Source organism: Nicotiana tabacum, chromosome 1 (assembly GCF_000715075.1).
Source record: "Nicotiana tabacum cultivar K326 chromosome 1, ASM71507v2, whole genome shotgun sequence".
Taxonomy (NCBI): domain Eukaryota; kingdom Viridiplantae; phylum Streptophyta; class Magnoliopsida; order Solanales; family Solanaceae; genus Nicotiana; species Nicotiana tabacum.
The window spans coordinates 26747933-26761963 of NC_134080.1; the positions used below are offsets into that span (position 1 = coordinate 26747933).

Genomic DNA, 14031 nt, shown 5'->3' on the forward strand with positions numbered 1-14031 from the left:
TTTTGAATTGGGAAGAGATTGGGAAACTGGGAAAGGTGTGACTGTAGCAGGAGTAATAGAGGGTAATAAAAGCTCAGTGAGAATGGAAGGTTCCATAGATTGATCAGTGGTAGTTATAACTGGGCAGGGAGATCGAAAGTCTTCTCAACCATTGAAAGAAGTGGTGAGACGATCCTCCTTTTTGGATGATTCTAGTGTAAGTCTTATGGTTAAGAAAAGCAGAAGAAAGGCTTTTTAAAAGAAGAGGATAATTATGAAGAGAGAGGAATAAGCACCGGTGACGGTTGGGCGTGGAGAATTGCAATGTTTCAGAGGGAGATGGAACATTTTGAAATGAAGAGATGTGACAGCTGTCACACCTCCTTTTTTACTACACTCCGTAAAGGGCATAAATATAAGGGAGTTTTTCCAATTAAAGGACAATCGAAACGGGATTTATTTATTAAAGATTTAGAGTCGCCACTTGGAATAATTCATGGTGTTCCAAGTCACCAGTTGAATCCCGAATCAAGGAAAATATGACTCTGTTTAACAGTCCGCGAACCAGAAATCCGAGTAAGGAATTCTGTTAACCCGGGAGAAGGTATTAGGCATTCCCGAGTTCCGTGGTTCTAGAACAGTCGCTTAACTGTTATATTTAGCTAATTATCTGATTTTAAACAATTATGAACTTATGTGCAAATTTTAACTTTTAACCGCTTTTATTTAATTTTTAAAGAAGATTAAACGTCGTTTAAAATACGTCTTTGGATTGCGCCACATGAAATGCACCCACAATCCTAAACATATCTTATTCAACGTTTTAAGATTTGATTTGGGTCACATGAAATGCACACCCGAGTTTAAGAAGGTAGAATTATTAAATAACGCGCCCTAAAGCAACTAATGCATCTTTAACTTTGCGAGGGCCATGGAAAATTCAACTAAATGGCACGCCTCGAATCTACCTTAAGAGTCTAATTAATTCATTAAGGACTATTTATGGGAATTATAATTACTTTAACTAAAAGTTTGACCCCACTAATTAACTAGACATCGTCGTATTAAAAGACCAACTGCCTAAAGGAAAACTATTTTGACAACAACAACTGCACAACCCCATTTGAAAATGCCTTCAAGATTGGGCCCAATATGAGCCCAAGTCCTTGGTGGAAAGTGAACGTTTAAAACCGTGTCACGTGCAACCAAGTCTGGCCTTGATCTTTCATCAAATGGCTGGTATTAGGCCCAAATCTTAGAATCAACATTTGCTCACAATCAATTAAATACGAATCAATTAAATGATAAGAAGATATGAAATTGCACCAGCATTGTGTATTTTTTTTTAATCTTAATTAATCAACACAAATTGACTAACTAAATTTCTACTTTCATTGTTGGAATGCATTTTTCTAGGTCGAATCTGCTATGAAAGGAAGACACAGCAGTAGAACGGATGAGCCATTGGGCTCGAGAAGTGAGCCCAAGCAGCAAAGGCACACCATTTCCCTTGCAAATGACCTCGAAGCCCAGGCTCAAGAAGCCCAACCTTTGCTAAGATTAGAACTGAGGATCAGGACTCAGCATCGCATCGAGCCCTTACCAGCAACAAGACATCCATTGCGCCTCACAAAAACACGACAAACTTCAACACTTAACTGGAACGTAAAGAAATTTCCAAAAAAAACTACTAAACGTATGCTCAACTTTAACTACACTAGCAATGAAATCAACACCTATTTATGCTCGAATTCAAACCTACGTTAACTTACTAACGCAACATGAAACTCCAAACCAACTAACTCCTTTTCAATACCAAACAGTAACAAATCTAAGGAACTAACACAGTTTACTTGAATCAAAAAATCAAAACCCAAATTCTTAAAGAGCTCAAGTTCACATAGGCAGCGTGCTAAAGAAATGAAACAACCAAAATAACATGTGTAATTCAATACTTATTACAGAACACTAAAAAGTCAAGGGAAGACAAATGCGATAAAATTCAAATGCGACTTGTATTTATTCAGGCTTCAACTCAAGATACATCACTTGTGGACAACGATTCAGAAGATACCTGGATATAGAAAAATAAAACCAGAAAATCAACTGGAGATCAAGAATAAGCAGCAACAAGAATAATTCAGCAGTGAAGAAATGAACAGCAGGATTTGCTCAAAAGTTCAGCAATGGAACAGTGTCTTCCAAATAGTAAACCCAAACCAGCTTTAAAATATCCAGAATTCAACCCATTTTTAGCCCAAAATGCAAAACTATCAAAGGTTCAGTGATTTCAACTGACTATTAAGAATAGAACAACCAAAACCCAAGCAAAATTTCCAGTAGTTTCTCAGCAAATCCCAGAATTATAAGTTATTTCAAAATTTCTTCAAGGCAGCAGTCGTTTTTTATTTTTCTGGACTTTCTCTATTCATTCCCCTCTTTTTTCTGACTTGAAAGGCAAGTTATCGTGCCTTTATAGGCAAGTTATTAGGGCAGCTTTCAGATATTAGTCTTTGCCTTTTGCCCCCTTTTGAATGTTTGGTTTTAACTTAGATACCCTTAGTTACACCTCAGAATTTCAAAACAGTCCCCCTCCCCAGCTTCCTAGAAGCTTCCTAGTTAGTTAGAACAAGATTCCTTAGGCCAATTCCCCAGACTACCCTTCGAACCCTGATTATTTACTCTAAGAACCCATATGGGTCAGAGTGACCCGGTATTTAAACCAACGGTTGGGCTCAATTCCGACCCAATGAACTAAATCAACCCCCCTTGGGGTGAGGTCTGCAATGGCTTCAAAGCCCAATCAAGACGAACTAAATCAAATCACTCAAAAAAAAACAAAGGGCAAACATTTGAATGATTTTGAGAATTAAACCTACACTAATCAACTGATTATTACACAAATAAACAAAAAATTAACCAAGTCATCAAAATAATCCTAATCAAATTAACTAGGTGACTAAACGGGATAAGAAGTTAGACCTTTAAACGAGCTGATAACTTGACTAAGGAAACAGAGACAACTTTCACACAGAAAGACGAAAAAAGGAAAATAACTAACAGAAGATAGCCTACACCCGGAGGATTGGTCAAGTTTCAAATAGACTAGTAGAAGAAAATTAAACCAAAGAAAATGGAAGGAGAGGAAAATAAAATAGTGCAAGAAAGACCAGACAAAAGAGGAGAAGAGAACCTACCGATTCAGACTCGAAATCTATCGGAGACACAGGGCCTAACAAAACTAACGCTGATTATTTGAATCCAGACTTCAAAACTCGAAGAACTGCCCTTCTGACCATGCATGCACCAAGTCCGATAGAAAAGGGCTTTTGAACTTTCAAGGCTCGAAACCAGATCTAAGATTCGAGAAGCTTCGGCAAGATTTGAGGGAAACGGAGTGAGGATACGGCATGAGGGGGTCGTAGTGGCTATGTGGTGTTAATCTGGGGTTGAACAGAGGTGGCACCGCCACCGGAGGAAATGAGGGCGGCGCTAGGGTTTGTGACTTCACCCTCAGATTCGAGGGATTCTGAGTGTGTTCGAATGAAGTTGGTTGTGTATTGGGATTGTGGAGGGGATGCATAGTTTAGGGTGTGAATATGGTGGTCATCAGAGACCCACCGCCGGCTTAAGGTGACAGATAACAAGGAGGCGTCTCTTTAGGGTTTCTGATGCAGAGGGGATTGTGAGAGATGAAATGAGGGGGGTATGGTAGCGTTAGGACATATAAATATCCTTACCTCCCCAGTTCTGGTCCGTCTGATCAGACCCGTTCAACGGTCCAGATGAAGGGAATCAGAACGACGTCGTTTGGTTGAGTGGGGGGAACCAGACCGGGTCAAGGCGTGGGTTGGGCCGGGTTTCGGGTAATTTGTACGGGTAAGGGGAAGAGATTTTGGGCCTGGGTGACTTGAATTAAGACTGGCCCAACTATTTCCCTTCTCATTTTTATTCAAAACCAATTTAATTCAAAATCTTTTTTGTTTTTTCAAAAATTAATTAAAATCAGAATTAATTCCTAGAATTAAACAAAAACTAATTAAATCTAAAATGATAATTGACACAATTAATTAAAATAAATTAACAAAGGAAAGCTACTCCAAATCAAAGCTAAAATTAAAAGTGCAAATTAAACTATTTTTTTTATTTTTCCATTTTATGCAACAATTAATTTTCTAATTAATCCTAAAATGTAAAATTAATCCTAAATGCAAATGCAACATATTTTTTGTATTTTTCACTAATTAAAATGAACAAACAAAGTGCAAACAATTAACAGAAAACGCCACAAAAATCCCCAAAATTGCAAACACTGAATGAAATTATTTTGTTTTGAACTTATGTGAGTAATTCATATAGGGCAAAAATCACGTGCTCACAACAGCAGGATCTGAAAAGTTGATGATATGGCAGTTGTATTTTGTACCCTTTTTAAGACGTGTATTAAAGGATGCATAGAACTACTAACCTTTGGTACGAGAACCAGGTTCTTGATTTTTTTTTTGAAAAGAACCAATCCTCTTTTATCATTCATGCACTGCATCTATCGCCTCTATACTCATCATGCGTGTTTACCTGCAACGGTATTGAAGTGAGTTAGACATGACCAGAAAACACTTTGAGCCAGTTATTTCTTAAGGGTAAAAGCCAGCTAAAGAGGAATTAGGTTCTCAATTTGGATTCAACAGCCCCAGCTTCACTCTGTTTCTTTCAAACTGCTCCCTACTTAGCGCCTTGGTGAAAATGTCTGCAATTTGGTCTTTTGTGCTATAGAACTTCATACATATCAACCCTTTCTCCACATTGTCTCTCAAAAAATGATGCCTTACATCAATATATTTTGTCCTTTTATGTTGAACTGAATTCTTGGCCATGTTGAGTGCACTGGTGTTGTCACATAGAAGGGGAACACTCTCAGTGAGTACCCCAAAGTCCTACAGTTGCTGCTTGATCCATAGAAGTTGAGCACAAGAGGATGATGCAGCTACATATTCAGCTTCAGCTGTTGAAAGAGCCACTGAATTTTGCTTCCTTGTACCCTAAGAGATAAGACATGAACCTAAGAAGTGATCCATTCCAGAAGTGGTTTTTCTGTCCACAAGATAACCTGCATAGTCTGCATCAGCATACCCAATCAGATTAAAACGGTCACCTGATGGATAATACAACACCAGGTACTGTGTTTCTTTGAGATATCTCAGTATTCTTTTGGCAGCCTTCAAGTGAGATTCCTTGGGATTTTATTAAAACCTCGCACACAACCCCACGCTGAAAACAATATCAGGTCAACTGGTAGTGAGATAGAGGAGAGACTCAATAATGCCTCTATACATGGTTTGATTCACAAGAGATCCAATTTCATCCATGTCCAGTCGAGTGGCAATTGCAATGGGAGTGTCTATCACCGTTGATTCTTCCATGTCAAACCTCTTCAAGAGCTCCCTGATGTATTTTTGCTAATAAATGGATATACCCTTTGGGGACTGTTTTACTTGAAGACCAAAGAAGAAGTTTAATTCCCCCATCATGCTCATTTCAAATTCACTTCTCATAAGTTTTACAAATTCTTCACACACAGAGTCAGTTGTTGCTCCAAAAATGATATCATCAACATAAACCTGAACAATGAGCTGGTTCCTTCCTCGTTTCTTTAAGAAAAGAGTATTGTAAATTTTCTCTATCTTAAAACCATTTTCCAAGAGGAATTTTGAAAGTTTTTCATACCAAGCTCGAGGAGCCTGCTTTAGCTTGTACAGATCTTTGTCTAGTTAAAACACATATTCAGGGTGCTCATGATATTCAAACCCTGGGGGTTGCTTCACATAGACTTCTTCCTTAAGAAGTCCATTCAAAAATGCACTCTTGACATCTATTTGGAACAAGGTGAATTCCATATGAGATACAAAAGCGATTAGAATTCTAATAGCTTCCATGCGAGCCACTGGAGCAAATGTTTCATCATAGTCAATCCCTTCCTTCTGATTGTAGCCTTGGACAACTAGCCTGGCCTTGTTCCTTGTGGTAATTCCATGTTCATTGAGCTTGTTTCTGAATACCCACCTGGTTCCTATAATAGTTCGGTCTGGGGGTCTAGGTACCAGGTGCCACACATTGTTTCTCTCAAACTGATGCAGCTCGTCTTGCATGGTTGTAATCCAATCTGCATCTTTCAAGGCTTCCTTGATATTTTTGGGTTCTATCTGAGAGAGAAAGGCTGAGAAGGTAAGTGAATTTCTGGCTCTTGACCTGGTTTATACTCCGGAATCTAGAGGAGTGATAATGTTGTCTATAGGATGAGAGCTTTGGTGTCTCTAGTTAGACGCCTGAGGTTCATTCTGAGAGGAGGAAGGTATGTTTGGATGATTTTCCTCTATCCTTCTCTCAGGTGCTAGTGGAGTTCCTTGAACTGCATCAACCACTCTTTCTTCAGCTTTAGTAGTTGTAATTGAAGCTCTTGGTTCTGTTGATGATGAGGCATCGTTGTCTTCATTTGGATCCTTTACTTGACTCATCATATCTGCCTTTCCGTTTGTCATGTTAATGACTTCACCAGGAACTAGTAAGGGTTCTCCATCTTGATCTTCCTCAGCACTCTTCTCAAATGATGGATAAGATTCATCAAAAATAACATGGACACTTTCCTCAACACATTGAGTTCGCTTGTTATATATCTTGTAAGCCTTGCTTTGAGAAGAGTAGCCCAGAAATATTCCTTCATCACTCTTGGCATCGAACTTACCAAGCTTATCCTTTCCATTGTTGAGAACATAGCATTTGCATCCAAATGTTCTTAGGTGAGTCAGCTTGGGTTTTCTTCCATTCAACAATTCATACGGGGTTTTGTTTAGAAGTGATCTGATCATGCACCTGTTCACTAAGTAGCAGGCAGTGTTGACAGCTTCAGCCCAGAAGTTCTTTGCAATCCCACTGTCAATCAACATTGTTCTTGCCATTTCTTCCAGAGATCTGTTCTTTCTTTCTACTACTCCATTTTGCTGGGGAGTTCTGGGAGCTGAGAAGTTGTGAGTGATGCCATTTTCATTACAAAATTCATCAAATTTGACATTGTCAAATTCTGTCCCATGATCTGATCTAATGCATACAACTCCAGACTCCATCTTCACCTGGATTTTCTTCACAAAGGTCACAAACACTTCAACAGTTTCATCTTTGGTTCTGAGAAACATAGCCTATGTGAATCTAGAATAGTCATCCACGATTATGAAAATGTATCTTTTTCCTCCCCTGCTTTGCACTCTCATAGGTCCACACAGATCTATATGCAAAAGATCTAGTGGCTTTGAGGTGCTCACATCTCTTTTAGACTTAAAAGAGGACTTCACATGTTTTCCTCTTGCACAAGCATCACAGACTTTTTGCATCTTGAATTGTGACATAGGCAGACCATGAACCAGGTCTTTCTGAATTAGTTTGTTCTGAAGGGAAAAGCTTGCATGGCCCAGTCTTCTGTGCCATAGTTTAGCATCATCATCAACAACCTTCAAACAACTCAGATCACCACTCTGTAAGGATTCGAAATCAACAATATAGATATTTTTGTATCTTTTTGCCACCAGTACTATTTCACCGGTTACAAGGTGAGTGACTGTACATATTTTGGTCAAGAATTTCACCTTGTTTCCTTTATCACATATTTGAGAGACACTCAAGAGACTGTACTTAAGCCCATTGACATAGTACATATTTTTAATAGAATGAGTGAGTGATTTCCCAATTTTTTCAACTCCAAGAATGTACCCTTTTTTACCATTGCCAAAGGATACACTCCCTCCTTGCAGGACTTTTAGTGAAAGAAAGTTTGTGGTGTTCCCAGTCATGTGTTTTGTACACCCACTATCCATGAACCATTGTTGACCGCTTCCTTTCACTATTCCCTGCACAAGAGATTAGGAGTTAGTTTTAGGAACCCAAACAAGTTTGGGTCCCTTATAGTAAGCAAGAGGATGAATATGAGTTCTTTTAGTCCATGCAGGTAATGTGCATTTTTTGTGAGTGGAACCTGGTCCCTCTTTTGTAGTCACTGTTTCAGCACACACTTTGTCTTTCTGAACTGATTGATTCTTGGCCTGGACATCTTCCTTGAAGCGCCCAGTATTCCCACATCGGGTACGAGGACAGTTATCAGAGACAATGACATACTTGATGTGAGGGTTGTGAGGAGTTTTCTCCCTTTGGAACCCTGTTCCTTGCCTTTTTCACAATCATTAGTAAGCAAGGCAGTGGTAGCTTCTGAGGACCAGGTCCACTTTAGGGACTTTTCAAGATCATTCTTTACTCTTTCTAGATTAGTTTAGAGAAGCTCATTTTTCTCAATTTCAGCACACATCCTAAATCTCATAGCTTTCGCCTCATTTTCAAGCCTAATGTGTTCCTCACTTGCTATCTCCTTTCCTTTTTTAGAACTTTCAGGTTTTGACTTAGTCCATGGTTTCATCATTGTTTCCCTTTGGTCTGCAGTTTTTGCCAACATATCACTCTTTTCTTTTCTAAGGATTTCAATGATTTTCTTATAATTAGTAACTACAACCACTAAGTCGTCTCTAGTTTGTTCAGATTCTCCTAATTCTAAGATCAAAGAACCCCTATCCTCCAGAAGACTATGAAATGCAGTGATTAATACATCAGCTAAAGACATGAATTTTTTTGGAGAATAGGATTTCAGATTTCTTTGAACATCCTTGAGCCATCAAAGCAAAAGTTGAGTCATATCCAATCTCCTCGCCTTCAACAACCATCATGGAACTATCACTAGTATCAAATTCATCTTCAAACTGTTTTACTTGTATAGTTTCCTCATGAGTTGTTTGCAAAGCTTCCCATATCTCCTTGGCAGTGTCGCAGATGGAGATTCTATTGTACTCTTTAGGTCTCATTCCACATACTAGAATTTTCTTGGCACGAAAATTCTTTTCAACAGCTTTCTTGTTTGCTTCAGTGTACTCTTTGCTGGTTTTTGCCATTGAAAATAGAAAATCCTCTAGTACCTTGGTTGGAACATAAGGTCCATCGCAAATGATATTTCATAGCTCATAATCCTCAGCCATGATAAAATCATGCATTCTAGTTTTCCAGCACCAATAGCATTGTCCATTAAACTTGGGGGGTTGGTATATGGATTGACATTCTTCAAAATTTGGTGAAGCCGCCATGAGGATCTTTCCTAGGTGTTAGCCTGATAGGAGGTCTGATACCAATTGTTAGTTTGTATAAGTCCACCAAACTGTAGAGTACCTGGTCCTCTACAAGATTCTGCTGAGAATGCTAATAAAACAGTATGTAAATAAGGCAGAGAATTTTTACGTGGAAAAATACCACACAAGGGGATCAAAAAAATTACGACCTACATTTGTAGGCTTTTAACTTCACTAACTTGTAAAGAATCAATTACAAGCCACTTTGCAATGACTCCTATTGCAAAATATTTACTTGACTAACTTGTGGTACTCTTACCACAAGCCATTTTGTGACTTCCTAGTTACAAAGACTTTTTCTAACTTGTGATGCTCTCACCAAGAGCCACTTTGTAATTCTACAATTACAAAGACTTTTGCTTATGACTAAATCTAGTCACAACATAAACTTAAGGAGTTTACGAATTTACAAGAGGATTCCTAATCAAACACTTATAGGTAAGAAGTTTAGGAGATACAATAAGTACAAAAACAAGGTTACAACTCAACTAGGACAACAACAAGTTATCTTTTAGGAACTGGTCCGTTGTTGCATTCAACCTTGTTCTTCAAGCTTGTGAGGATTGATTTCTCTGTTTTTGCAAGAAGCTTGAATGAGAAACAGAAACCTTCAAGTGATGTTTTGTATAAAACTCATTGTAGGTACATCTTGATCACATCACTTTAAATGATGTGAGTACTTTGTTTGGTTAGAGAATGAGTGGGCGCTGGAGACAGTGCAGTACGGCAGAAATAGTGTCGTGAGTCACTTTATTTCCAGCTTTGTCCAATTGACTCTGTACTGCTATGAGGAAACCACAAGAGTTCCTTGTGTGGGTTCCTAGATCCTGAAGCTGTAGCAGTTCACCTTTAGCTGGAATCCGTTAAAACTTGTAGTAGTCCAAATAGGTCAGGTTCCCTATCTGGTTCTTAACAGTAAGTTTGTTAGATCATCAAAACATAAGGCAAGAGTATTTAAAATCTATCAAACTTTATTTGGCATCAAAGATTGGCACACATTCCTTTTGCAAATATGAGATATATTTCTGTTTTGTCTTCTTCGTTTTCTTATAGGAAATCTTTTTCTTGTTATGTTTGTCCTATGGCTAGACAAACTAGACTTTCTTTTCCTGATAGCTTAATTAGTACAATCAGGCCTTTTCAATTAATTCATATTAATAAATAGGGACCCTATCATACAACTATTTCCTTCGGTTGAAGGTACTTTCTCACCATTATTGATGACTTTTTCAGGGCCACTTGGACTCATTTACTGGGTTCAAAAAGCAATGTTTTCTATATGATCAAGGCTTTCTTAGCCATGGTCCAAATCCAATACAATGCAAAAGTACAAACTATTAGAAGTGACAATGTTTTGGAATAGGCTCCAGCAATGATGGTCTTCTTTCTTCAGTCAACTTGGTATCATTCACCAAATTAATTGTCCTCACCCCCACAGAAAAATGTGGTTGTTGAAAGGAAACACAGAACACTTTTTGAAGCCTGTAGAGCCTTATTGTTTCAATCCAAATTACCCGTTACCTTTTGGGGAGATTGTCTTCTCACTGCTACATATTTGTTAAGCAGAATTCCATCCAGAATCCTTAGAAATAAGTAACCTTATGAGATTCTATATGGGAAACCTCCCAGTTATTCTCACTTTGAAGACTTTTGGTTTCCTGTCTTATGCCATTGTTCCTACTCCTCAAAGACATAAGTTGCAGCCTAGAGCCATTCCATGTGTCTTTATAGATTATCCTTTTGCTAAAAAGGGATACAAGCTATACAACTTAGATACTAAGAAATGATATCTATAGGGATGTCATTTTTCATGAAACATGTTTCCCTTTTGCTACTCCTACTTCTTCTGTTCCTTCCTCTTTCCCATCTCATCTACCTTTTTATGTTCTTTATCAGGACCCTATGCTTTTTCCTCCCATGTTCCTTCTTCTTCTCCTTTTCCTCATGCCTCTCCTACCTCTGATGTATGTTCACCTTCTATTTCTCCTCTGCATTCTCCCTTACAACCTTTTCATCCTGATATGTCCTCTCCTTCATCTATCCCTCCTCATTCCCCAACACTTAGAAAATCTTATAGGCAGAGCACTGCTCATTTTTACTTGAAGGATTATGTTTGTCAGCTTCCTTTATTTTCTGGTTCTTCCTCTTTACCACCTGTGGAAATTAAACCTTTCAGTTACTCTCAGACTGCCTTAGTTCTAGCCTGGCAAGATGCCATGAGAAAGGAATTTGATGCCTTAGATGCTAATCATATTTGGGACATTGTGACTCTACCTTCTAGTAAGAAACCTATAGGTTGCAAATGGGTCTACAAAATTAAGTACAAAGCTGATGGGAGTGTGGAGAGGTACAAGGCTATACTTGTTATTGGGGGGATACTCAGGTTGAGGGAGTTGACTTCACAGAAACCTTTTCTCCTGTTATCAAAATGTCTAGTGCTAAATGCTCAGTAGATGCGGCTATCAAGCACAATTGGTCTCTTTCCCAATTATATATCAACAATGCTTTCCTTCATGGAGATCTAGATGAGAAGGCCTACATAAAGTTACCCAGGGTTCAAATATTTTTGTTCCCTCTGGTTCTGCCCCTCTTGTGTGCTAATTGAGGAAGTCTCTCTACGGGTAAAGACACGAATCAAGGCAGTGGTATGCCAAGATTTCTCAAGCACTCTAATCCAAGGGATATACTCACTCACTCAATGACGAGAAATTTTATTTTGTGTCTCATACTAGTTGTATGAGGCTCCTTTTTGTCTCACAAATTTGTGGACCCCAATCTTACACTTCTGGGTCCACAGAAATCTGGGTCCACAAAACTGTGAGACAAAAAAATTGTCTCATACAACTAGTTTTATATGTATGAGACACAAAATAAAAAATTTCCTCAATGACTATTACTTGTTCATAAAGATGCTCCTGGCAACCTGGTCCTATTAGCAGTTTATGTGGATGGCATCATCATTACTGGGATGACACTGCTGAATATTCTACTTTAAAGCAGTTTTTGGATGCTCAATTTAAAATAAAGGACTTGGGCTGCTTACACTACTTCTTGGGTATTGAGGTTTCTACTTTCCCTGGTAGGGTTATTCTAAATTAGAAAAAGTTTGTTTCTGATCTATTTCAGCAATTTGACTATACTTTTGTGTCCCCTGTTGTATGCCCCTTAGAGCTCAACTGTAAGTTACATGCAGATGCTGGTGATTTGTTACTTTTCCCTGATCAGTATAGAAGTTTGGTGGGCAAGCTTCTTTTCCGTACACATCACGACCTGATATATGCTTTGTTGTACAACATTTGAGTCAATTCTTGAAGAGTCCCAAGTTTCCACACATGACTACCGAACTCCATGTTTTGAGATATCTCAAAGGGACTATGGATTTAGGACTGTCTTACTCAGCTTCTCTTGACTTTTTTATCTATGCATATTCATATAGTGACTGTGATGCTTACCTTGACACTCGCAGATCTGTCACGAGGTTTTGTATTATTTTAGGTGGTTGTCTCATTATCTAGAAATCCAAAAAGCAACCAGTTGTTTCTTTATCTTCTGCTGAGGCTAAATATAGGGCCCTTAGCAAAGTAGTGGCTGAGCTTACTTGGTTTTCCAGGCTGCTGTCTGATTTTGGTCTTACTGTTTCTCTTCCCATTTTTATCTTTTGTGATAATCAAGTTGCTTCGTACATTGCTAGGAACCTTGTTTTTCATGAACGAACCAAGCACATCGAAGTGGATTGTCATTTCATCCGGACCAAGTTTCATGATGGTCTGATTCATCTTTCTCATGTGCCTACTTCTCAATAACTATGATATTCTCACTAAGCCTCTCCTTGGTGTTATCCATCATCATTTTTTGGGCAATTTGAAGGTGGTATCTCCCTCCAACTTGAGGGGAGAGTGTTGAGCTAATGTAGTACTTGACTTCTAAGCCAAAGCACAAATAGTTACACATAGCAGTAGCAGTTGTTTTTTTTAATTTATTTATTTGGGTTGTTTTGTAGTGTTTGCATTTAGTGGTCACAGTATTGCCGGGTTGGCAGTTTTAGGCCCAGATTATAAATAGAGTATGGTGGTTGTTTGTAAGACCGATCGGGTCATTATTCTTTACCCTCTAAGAGACAGATAATAAAATAGAGCTTTTTCTCTTTGAAGATACATTCGAAACCCTAATTAAATCCCTTCAATTTCTTCTCATCTCACAATGTTATTCACTTTTTGATGCAATAGTATATGCAATGAAAATGGTTCTTATAGTTGAGTGTAATGCGTATGTATATATATATATATATATGATTATTTATATTTTCATCCTTGTTATTGGTCAATATTATCAGTTATTTTTCCAACAACTCCTAGTGGAAGCGCTTCCTTCTTTAATTGGTCTTACGTGACACGAATCTGAATGAATGAGATTATTGGGTTTTGGATACGGGATAGTTAAAGAAAATCTTCTTATAGAGCATGACCTTCCAAACTATATCATATCGTGGAGTATGGGACATGTGAACTCACACTCCTCTCTTTATACTACATATAATAATATTGTATTTCTTAAAAATTACATAAATATATATGTTTACACCCAAGCTCAAAGGGTCTTATAGTGTAATAATTATTGGGTACATTTTTATAAGTGAAGTTAGAAGTTCAAATCTCATTTTGTAGGCATATTTAGTGTCCCCTTGTGTTTTAATTTCTCCCCGAATGGTGATTAAGAATTTTATATGGAATAGAGAATAGAGACTTAATAGGTAGTAGTAGCCCATAGGGCCACCCATTTTCCGGTCACTTCATTAATTCCGTGTGAGACTTTGATGAAGGTTGAAGTACACAAAAAGCCT

General features: G+C 38.1%; 1 protein-coding gene across 1 annotated transcript; it reads left to right on the top strand.

Moving 5' to 3' along the window:
* Positions 1–11008: 11008 nt before the first annotated feature.
* On the top strand, positions 11009–12994 carry LOC142162248 (uncharacterized). Its single transcript, XM_075218577.1, has 4 exons — positions 11009–11538; positions 12101–12275; positions 12318–12428; positions 12707–12994. Exons 1-4 carry the CDS (start codon positions 11009–11011, stop codon positions 12992–12994), a joined length of 1104 nt encoding a protein of 367 aa, XP_075074678.1.
* The last annotated feature ends 1037 nt before the right edge of the window (positions 12995–14031 follow it).

Excerpts from the sequence above, each read along its gene's own strand:
- LOC142162248 (XM_075218577.1), top strand. The coding sequence starts at position 11,009 with ATGTTTCCCTTTTGCTACTCCTACTTCTTCTGTTCCTTCCTCTTTCCC. Across the intron at positions 11,539-12,100 it reads GCTGATGGGAGTGTGGAGAG|ATGCTCCTGGCAACCTGGTC; the intron begins GTACAAGGCTAT and ends TTGTTCATAAAG. Across the intron at positions 12,429-12,706 it reads CTGATCAGTATAGAAGTTTG|AAATCCAAAAAGCAACCAGT; the intron begins GTGGGCAAGCTT and ends CTCATTATCTAG.